At 36.6% G+C, this 10,375-nt stretch overlaps 2 protein-coding genes across 6 annotated transcripts in view; both read left to right on the top strand.

Annotated features, from left to right (window-relative positions):
• Positions 1 to 298: 298 nt before the first annotated feature.
• cxcl14 (chemokine (C-X-C motif) ligand 14) lies at positions 299 to 8,462 on the top strand. Its single transcript, XM_058061812.1, has 4 exons — positions 299 to 586; positions 2,864 to 2,969; positions 7,297 to 7,410; positions 8,250 to 8,462. The coding sequence occupies exons 1-4, from the start codon at positions 526 to 528 to the stop codon at positions 8,263 to 8,265; spliced, it is 297 nt and encodes a 98-aa protein (XP_057917795.1). The 5' UTR covers positions 299 to 525; the 3' UTR covers positions 8,266 to 8,462.
• A 1,270-nt stretch (positions 8,463 to 9,732) lies between these two features.
• The window catches only part of fam13b (family with sequence similarity 13 member B), a 45,525-nt gene continuing 44,882 nt past the window's right edge, over positions 9,733 to 10,375 (top strand). For 4 of the 5 annotated variants that reach the window (XM_058064680.1, XM_058064681.1, XM_058064676.1 and 1 more), the window contains exon 1: positions 9,734 to 9,986. The gene's annotated coding sequence lies outside the window, so the exon portion shown is untranslated. Of the gene's footprint in view, positions 9,987 to 10,375 lie in introns of all 5 variants that reach the window. The other variant, XM_058064679.1, reaches the window with a different exon arrangement.

Genomic DNA, 10,375 nt, shown 5'->3' with positions numbered 1-10,375 from the left:
GTATGTGGCCCTCGGTGGAAAAAGTTTGACACTTTAAACTTACAAATTTCATTTATTTATCTTACTTCTCTTGTTGTGGATCTCATTATATTGTGTATATAATGAAGTGGTTGAAGTGTTTCACACACACACACACACACACACACACACACACACACAGTGTTTCTAATGTTTAGAAATGGACTCTGTGTTCTCCTCTTCTCTCGGGGGTTTTGATTGGCTGTCTGGTGGTGCATGTTAATGAGCAAGGGGGCAGCGGGACGCTTTTAAAGGCAGCAGCCAGCAGGCGGGGGGGTGAGAGTGTGTGTGGAGCCTCGTCGGGACGCGCGCAGTGGACCTCCTCCATCACTTCCACTGCTCCACACAAGCCAGTGGATTTGAACCTCTGAGCCTTTTTCGTTTGACTTAATGAATTATTGAATTATTTGCAGAGTTCTTTTGAAGTATTTGGATTTTTTTTGGAAGAGAGAGAGAGAGAGAGAGAGAGAGGGGAAAAAAAGGTTTCATCTTCTCACTTGTGCAGACATGCTTCGGTGCACAGCTCTATTTTTGCTGGTGGTGGCCTTACACGTCCTGAGTGCAGAAGGTAAACCAAAAATAAATAAATAAATGTTGTTTTGTTAAGCTGCTGCTTTATGATCTTGTAAGAAGGTGATGAAAGCTCACTTTTGTTGTGGAGTTTGCAAGCTTTCTCAACATCACCTGTCACTGGAGAACAAAAAACTTATTTCATTAGAGGCTCCATGCATGGCGCATATAGAAGAGGAGCAACGGGGGGTGGGGGGGGGGGTGGGGGGGGGTTGAGTATGGAATCTAATTCATTAATAGACGTGGGAGCAGGAAAACATTGACAAAGCAGCACAACTTTGTCTCAGTTTCACGTTTTTTTTTAGGAAAAAATGCCAAATTTCTCATAGATTTGGTTATATTTGGACATGTAAGGTGTTGCATGTAAAGGTGTTGCTCAGTATCGTCGGCATGGCACCATTTTTCTTTCTACTCTGTATTTTATATAAAATGTGTTGTCGCCGTACAATGAAAATTGTTGTCATATTTCTTTATGTTTTTTTCCTAAAACAAAATTATATATTTTCATGTGTGGCTAGCATGTGGCTAGTCTTTTTTGAGGGTGTTATTGACCCTTACGGCAGTTTTTACTGAGACCTATGGATTCTGCCTAGCAACAACTATTGATGTGATTTTCTGTTTGTGTCATGTATCACATTGCCATTGGAAGAGGCTTTGGATATGACGGTAAGAGTAAATGCACCAGTGTTTTATTCATTAAAAAAACAGTTTGCAACATTCAGGTGTTGAAAAAGAAAAAACAAAATCTCAGCACGCTTTATTTTTATTGGCCTTTGTTGTCGCGCGTTGTGTTGGCGCTGCGTTGGCTGAGGGATGTGACAGCTTTATTGTCACACGGCTGATGGATGCTGCAAACCTTGGACCATAACGGTGGTCAAACCCCCCCCCCCCAGTTCCCATCCCACCATACCCATCACAAAAATGTTCCTCTATAAAATAAATTCCTTTTATTAGGCCCCCACATATGGCCTGTAAACTAGAGCTTTGGGAGATGTAGCACTTTAGAACGGTTACCTAATGAGGGGGAGCAAACCTTCACAATGAAGTTCCAGTTTCCGGTTGCGTTTTTTTTTTTTTTTTTACATTTCTAATCATTTTTATTTAGATTAATCTTACCAGATTAATTATTTTCAAATTAATTAATCGCGATTAATCACATCCGTCTTTTTGGTTGTATTTTATTCACAGATTATACGTACTTGTACTGTTTATATGAACAGCTCCAAACCATACATATACCGCAATTTAAGTTGGATTTACATATTTTGAGTGTACTTTGTACAAATTCCGAGCATACTCCAATGCAGCGATTTTGCTCCCGTGTTAGGTTAATTGCTGAATTATTAGTTAATTGTGTCATCACGTGATGGCCAGCTCGGAGTGCACAGTGCTAAGAATATCCACTTATTGTTTTTATCTCTCTTTCTGGTTGTTTAGAACACACATAATAAAGATGTTATTGGGAGTACTGGGCACGTAGGCGTGTGTATGAGTTGGAGATACATATATGGACGTTCTAAAGACTGCCAGACTCTGGGAACGCTACTGTGTGCAGGTCATAACGGAGAGGTGTGGCTTGCCGGGATGCAAAATCACCACTTTGTACTTCTAATATCGGGACTTCACTCTTATCACGTTTTTCAAAATATATGAATAAATCATTGCTGCTACATGGTTGATTACGGCTTATTATTAGTAACAAAAAAGCCTAAATTAAGCATTTTTAAGCATAAAAATGACTAAACTAAAATACAAGTATAAGGCATTCAGAAGACTCATTCAAAGACATGTGGTATTCTACACTGCTCACTAGGTAATGTTACAGTAATATTGCACTGATAAGTACAATAGGAAAAGTACAATAGTGCAATACAAATATTTTTGTTTTTATTTTTTGCACAATAGGAAGTACTGCACAGAAACCGGAAGTCAAAGTATCAAATAATGTCTTATTTATGTCATATTTACTCTTATTATGTCTATTATATTGGGTAATTTTATTGAAAGGGTGACTATAGGGGTGTTATTTCATGTCTAGAGGGCTCTAATAATATTAAACCAAATGTAGAAGCTTGTACACAAGTTTTCTTTGCTCTAACTGCGGATACATTCCTTTTATAAATAAGGAATCCCACTGTGCAGGATTCAGTTCTGAAAGTAGGGTCTGGAGCCAAATAACTGCAATAAATACTACTATAATAAATGTAGTTACTGTCGTTAACGCAGTATTTGTGACAGCCCTAACCTGTTTTTTGTGTGTTCCCCTCCTCTGCAGCTTACAAGTGCCGGTGCACCAGAAAAGGACCAAAGATCCGATACAAGGATGTGCAGAAGCTGGAGATCAAACCCAAATATCCTTACTGCCAGGAAAAAATGATATTGTGAGTTACTTTTTATAAGTAGTAGTATTATAGAGATGATCCCGTCTCCTTTTATTAACTTATGTCACACCTTTAAGACTTCTTTTTACTTTTGTTTTACTGTTTTTACTACAGTTAGTTAACTTTATCTTTTTTCACATGTCAAGGCATCCAATGAAACACTAATAATGTGTGCTGCAATAACATTGCATGCACATTTCACTCTTTTTGTACACTTTCTTAACAAAGTTGTACTCTAATTTTTTAAAAAGTTTTGAGTTTGAGTTTTATTGAAGTGTCCCAATCGAAGGTGCAGCGAAAGGGGCAACAACAACAGCGAGGTTATGTCAGCATCACCAAGCCACAGTTGCGTAAGATGAGCTCTCGGTTGCCCTCTGCCGGCCAATCGCGGCATTGCACACAACTAAAACTACATGGTGCATCATGTTGATGTTGGGAAAATGACAAAGTGTGACTACAATGACTACAATCACCTTAATTAGCTGTCATAGTAATAATGTTTTAGCTGATTGGTTAGTTAATGGATGTTTTACCATTATTTCCTGCATTCCCATATTCACAAGTGTTTGTCGTCAAATGCAAACTTGACGTGTGTGTGTGTGTGTGCTCTATTTGCATGTGACAGGGGCCACCACCTACTGGTGCCCGGTGAAAAATTAGTCTCAGCGGGTTCTGGAAAGGCAGTAAAAGGAAAAGGATAGAAGGAGGGAAATAAGCGAGAGATCCCTCGTTCTCTTTTAGCTTTTGTTGTCTTGTGGTGGTTTTGGCTCCCATGGCTTGTTTAGCTTGTTTTGGCATTCCGGACTGCTGCTGTTGCTGCTTACCACAAGACACACATAGTCCTGAATCATCTTTCTTTGCTGGATTTTTTTTTCTCCGAAATGTCTTATTTTGTACTTTAATGGAGGCTTGTTTATATAATTTAGTAGCTATGACATGCATGGATTAAAATATGGAAATTCTGAAACTGTATGAAACAGTGGGATCCTGTGATGAACTCCACATGCAGATGCAAAGGCGTTAGGCCGACAAACAGATATAGTTTCTTCAATAAGAATCACACAAAGTGCAACAAAGCCAACAAAGGAGGGAGCAGCAGGCACCGGTGGAGTTTTGTCCCGAGCTGGCAAATGGCAAATGGTTAAAGCATGGGTGGATGGCAGGGAAACATTTGGGCGTACTACTAGAATACACAAATCAAATGAAATGTCCAAGTCCAAGCGAGTGCGTCCTCCAAGCTCGGAAGAAAGAACTGGCGTCTCCCAGCTTTACATAATAACTTTGAAGCAGCCAGACAGCCAATCCGCAGCACCCGACACCCGGCTTTCCCACCCGAACAAGACCTGAATTTGTCACTAGTGGGGTAAGAATACCGACTATATGTAATATATAAGTCGACAACACTGATCCCTCGTGCTACGTTGTCTTATTCTCGGGAAGACGAGGAGTGTTAAGAAGCTCATTCATCAGTTCATCTATGTACCGTACGCACAGAGGTGCGTTCACAGTCTCATTATGATGTGTTTATGAGCCAAGGCGAACAGGTAGCAACAAATGTATTTTGTGGTGGGCTAAGAAGTTGAAAACAAAGAAAAACGAAGCTAAAGAAAAATACATATCAGCTCCGTGATACAGATGAAAAAAACACATTAGTGCAAATTTGGGCTTGGCTCTTTAGTTTACATTTTTTCCCCAATTATTTGAACGTTGTTGTCATAAATTTGCTTCAGTGCATTTTATTTTTTTCTTCAATTAATTATGACTTTATTAACATGATATTTTGACTTTCCCTACATAATTTCACATGAATTGCAACTTTATTCTTTGTTTTATTTAATATAAAAAATAACAAGTTTTCTTTAATATTTCAAATGCATGCTCCTGAAATTACATAATTTCCACATATTATGACATTATTCTGTAATTTTAATTTTTTCTGCATAGTACAATTTTCTTCTAAAATTTTGACTATTCTTGTAAAATTAATGTGTTATTTTATTTACCATTTCTGTTGTTTTATTTTTAATCTTCCAGCTATTTCAACTTTCTTCTTTTAAATTTTGAAATTACATAATTTCCACATATTGTGACGTTATTCTGTAAGTTTTAGTTTTTCTGCATAGTACAACTTTTTTCTAAATATTTTGACTATTCTTGTAAAATTAATGTTTTTTTTATTTACCATTTTGCTGTTTTGTTTTTAATTTTCCAGCTATTTCAACTTTCTTCTTGTAAATTTTGAAATTACAGAATTTCCACATATTGTGGTGTTATTCTGTAATTTTTAGTTTTTCTGCATAGTACAACTTTTTTCTAAATATTTTGACTATTCTTGTAAAATTAATGTTTTTTTTTATTTACCATTTCTGTTGTTTTGTTTTTAATTTTCCAGCTATTTCAACTTTCTTCTTGTAAATTCTGAAATTACGTAATTTCCACATATTATGATGTTATACTGTAATTTTTAGTTTTTCTGCATGGTAGAATTTTTTTCTAAATATTTTGACTATTCTTGTAAAATTAATGTGTTTTTTTTAACCATTTCTGCTGTTTTGTTTTTAATTTTCCAGCTATTTCAACTTTCTTCTTGTAAATTTTCTTCTTATAATTCTGACTATTAATATAATGTTTTGACTTGTTTATAACAACTTTTTAAAAGTATTTTTTTTAATATTTCAACTCACCGCTAGCGAACAAGTTTTTTCTCTTAATATTTCGATTTTATTCAAGAAATTACGGCCGATTTGTCCTTTTTTGCTGCTGATATGTATTTTTTTCTTGTGAAATTATTGTTTTAGAATAAAGCCAAAGGCCTGGCCTGCACTTGGACACCCCTGAAGTATACAATATAAACATTCAACATGTTTACAGCTTTAAGAAAAAAAATGAAAAAAGCAGGCAAAGCCTTTAATCTAATCCTGATAGTCACTGAATGTGCCTTTTCAAAACCTGCTCTCTCCAAGTCAACTCATGCAACATTCATGCTTTGGGGAAGAAGGGAGGGGCGGAGGAGAGGCCCAGGGCATGCTGGGTGTTTTTCCCACATTTCTCTCCTTCGGCCTGAATGTGCCACATGCAGGCAGGCTGTCTCTGGACCAATGATGCATTCATGGGGCTCACGTCACTTTGCTTCATGAAATATTTGCCAAGAAGCTGCCACGCCTGGCTTAAGTTTAATTATGTCTTTCGTTTCCGTGTATGAAACAAATGTTGTTTCTCCAGCGTGTTTGCTAACAATGCTAATCAGCAAGTTTGGCTGGGGTGGCTTTTTTTGTCACCTGGTCTCAGTTTTTATCGATGTATCATCAAAATGACACATGATCCAACAATGTGCCATCCAATACAATAGAACAATAAATCCATTTTTGGTATTAATTTGGTCTAAAAACTGAAATGTGAGAAAACTGAGGCAATTTTTTCCTATAGGAAATAATGTTAATGCAATTAATCTATTCCTGATTCCCAAAAATATGAACAAAATACATTTTATACAGAATAATTATACTTTTTCATGAAGGAAATGAGTTGTTCCAGCTATGGTTTTCTCATTTTTTGCTGGTTTTTTTATGTTTAATTGAGTTCAATTCCACCCTCGGCCATCTCTGTGTGGAGTTTGCATGTTCTCCCCGTGCATGCGTGGGTTTTCTCCGGGTACTCCGGTTTCCTCCCACATTCCAAAAACATGCTAGGTTAATTGGCCACTCCAAATTGTCCATAGGTATGAATGTGAGTGTGAATGGTTGTTTGTCTATATGTGCCCTGTGATTGGCTGGCTGGCAACCAGTCCTGGGTGTACCCGCTTCTCACCCAAAGACAGCTGGGATAGGCTCCAGCACTCCCCGCGACCTTCGTGAGGAAAAGTGGTAGAAAATGAATACATGAATAAAATAATTTATTTATATATATATATTTTATTTTATTTTTTTACACCCAAAGACAGCTGGGATAGGCTCCAGCATCCCCCGTGACCCTCGTGAGGATAAGCGGTAGAAAATGAATGAATGAATGAATGAATGTGTTACGTTATGTAATGTGTTCTAACATTAGCCTCTGGGCTGCACTTTGGACACCCTTTCCCAATAATATACCTTTTGCAGTTCTTAAATACATTTTAAATTCCGTATGACACCTTCAGGAACAATATTGTACATAGAAAATTGTGTAGTTACACAACATCAGTCTTGTTGAAGTGTCTTCCTGCTGTAAAATGTTGAGTGAATAGACTTGTCAGACAGCGCCCTCTGTTGGATCTATTGGTGCAGCACTCTTTTTCAAGTTTATTCAGGTCGTTATTGATTATTTCTTGTTGTCCTTTTCTTCCTAAAAGTGTGACAATGGAGAACGTGTCCCGCTTCAAGGGTCAGGAGTACTGCCTTCATCCCAAATTACAGAGCACCAAGAATCTGGTCAAGTGGTTCCGCATCTGGAAAGACAAACACAGGTTTGAGTTCATTTATGTTCATTCTGGTTACTTTCATTTGTGGAGTTTCAGTATTTGGCCAACAACATTCTTTCATGATGCAGTGAATCGATAAATTAATGTTGTGAAAACCTTCAATGACACATTAAATTGAACAGAAATAATGATTGTCTTCTTTTCCTGCTCAAATTAATTCGACTTTGACAAGCAGAACAAAATCACAGGAGTGGATGTTTTGCATAATAAGCACCAGGGGGCGCCATAATCAAATGAAAGGCACTAAAATGGCCCTCTCCAGTTACACGTCTGTTTATATATTTTTAAAAATACGTATTTAATCTATTCATTTATTTAAAAATACATCAGGGTCCAAAATATCCAGATAGAAAGATAAATACTATCAAATATTTTGCAGGAAATTAACAAACAATAATAACATGAGAATGTCAACATTTGGAGTAAAATAAGAAAAGAAAATGCAATAAAAAAAACAAAACAAACACAGTTTCCTATACATTATGTATTATCATTATTTGTAATGACGCTCACCAGAGGGGTATTATGCTATATTACATGATATATTGTTCTTTATTATCTGTAATTATTTTATTTATATGTATATTTTTATTTATTAATTTGTTCATAATTTTAGTACATTTTTATTATTTTTTTGTCATTATGTTGTTGTTTTTTATGGACCTACACACATGCTTTTGATCGTATGTATATTTTATCAAGCTGTTAGACCTGCCACTTTCTCTTGGAGATGAATAAAGTATATAACTGTCTTGTTTTAGTGTGGAAAGCAAATATAAACGTAAATATAAAAATAAATAAATTATATTTTTTTCTTCCAACAGGGTATACGAGGCCTAAATCACTGGCGAGTCATCACCACAAGAAAACAAATAATAAGACAACAACTACGACACCACTGGGATTTTTTTTATTGTTTTTTTTTTTTTTTTACATTTGGCAAAAAATCTGCACTACTTCCTCTTCCTCCTCAAGCCATGAAGAGATAATCTCCTGTATAGCTGACATTGTTATATCAAAATAGTGGCTTTCTTTTTTTTTGGGGGGGGGGGGGGGGGGGGGTTGGTTGTAGTTCCTATTTCTAATAATGAATATAACAGTTGAATGCTACAGTACATGCAGTCCGCTTCATCCAGAAGCTATCGGAAGGACGTTGATAATAAAGGAGCTGATTTATTTTCTACACTTTTAATAATAATATTTTGTTGCCACACAAGTATACCTGCAAATATGACAACACATGTTACGCATGTTTTGTATGCATTCCAATGTAAAGTGCATTTTGTAAACAGCCTATTTGTTAGAAAGACTTTATAGTGTCATGTGTGTTGAATGACGGCATTCTAGTTTTGTGTTTTCTTTTGCTATTTAATTAGTTTTGGGCTGGGTGGGTGTTCAAGTGTTCAACATTCCATTGTGTGTAAAAGAAATAATAATAATAAACAGCAATAAAGCGTCTAAAAGCTCTGTTGGATTCATTTCAATGACATGTAAACTTGGGATCATAAAAGTATAATTGAAAAAAAAGGAGTTCTAGGTAAATCTCATGGTAGTTTCTCAAAATCTCTCATACAGTTCAAAATATTGCTCTCAACATTCTAAAGGCCACAATGTCAAAATGCAAAAATTGCTGTTCATATGTTTGTCCATCAGATGGCAGTGTAGTGGCCGTTACTGCACCTTTTGCTGTGTTGTGCTACAAGAGATACACTTTACTTGAAAAATATCTCAAGATTATTAAATTATTCTGTGATTTTGGCTTTAATTTGGCGTTTATTGGTTAGAATAATATCAATGTTTCTTATGCGTTGTATTCTTATGTGAGCAATTAAAAAATACCTAAATACAACAATATAAAGCGATGAAACAACGCGATGTCGACAAAATAATAAATATATTCCCTTATTATATTTTATTACATACAATCCAATGTGAGGAAAATATCAATAAGAAATCTAAATGTCAACAGCACAATCGTATTTGTGAAAACTGATAAGAGCTAGCGATATTTTAAGAAATTACAGCTATTTTTATTTATAACAAATTCAAATAACAAATTCATAACAAAATGTGAAAATATGAATATGTATTTTGAAAATAAATTGTCAACTAATCATACTAACGACCTACTTTCAGTATTTGGTTCGATTTGGTTGCCAAAGACCATTCAAAGAAGGCGAGTCAAAGCAGAAAAGTCACAAATATTTAACTTTCAAGAGTCAATAAATGTTCCAGTCGAGGTGTGGGTCAGTATTTGGCAGTTGCTTCCTCCTGTGTTGCGGATGAAGAAGTAGGCGGGGTCAGGATTTGGCAGCTCCGTCCCTGGAGGGGTGTGTGCGTGTGTGTGCGTGCGCGCCGTAGACGACTTGCAAGCAAGGAAATCGAACAGCAACTGGTTTCCACTTCTAGCATCTTCTGCGATGAGACCGACGCCTTGTCTACTGTGCGTGCTGTGAGCACCACGTCCACTTTGCCGTCACTCCCAACGGACAGCGGCCACCGAAAAGCCGGAGCCGGAAATTGATGCTTGTCGGCCCGCGTTGCTGTTTGTTTTTGCCCTGGTAAGATTGTTAGCTTGCTTTGCTAACAGCGCTGCTCCACTCTGCGTGTTACAGCAGCGAATGCTAGCAATGCTAAGCTAACGCCGTGTTATGTTTATGCAATACTTGTAAACTGCGAGTGCGTTATTAAAACACGTTTGGGTGTTTAGGCGTACATTTTAGCTCACAGAAATGTTATAAATTGCAGAGCTTATAAAAAAACTGCGTTTCTTGGGGGCTAACTGTTAGCTAGCGATTAGCTCAGTTCGTTCCATCACAACCGAAGCTTGTTCTCATGCAAAACAGACGAAAGCAGAACATGACATGTATATTTTTATTATCATTAAATACACATGCTGCAAAATGCACTTTAAATATATTCTGTCCGTTGACTTCCTTGCGTGGTGTTG

This window comes from Doryrhamphus excisus, chromosome 2 (assembly GCF_030265055.1).
Source record: "Doryrhamphus excisus isolate RoL2022-K1 chromosome 2, RoL_Dexc_1.0, whole genome shotgun sequence".
NCBI lineage: Eukaryota > Metazoa > Chordata > Actinopteri > Syngnathiformes > Syngnathidae > Doryrhamphus > Doryrhamphus excisus.
This window is presented reverse-complemented; position numbering and strand designations above follow the sequence as displayed.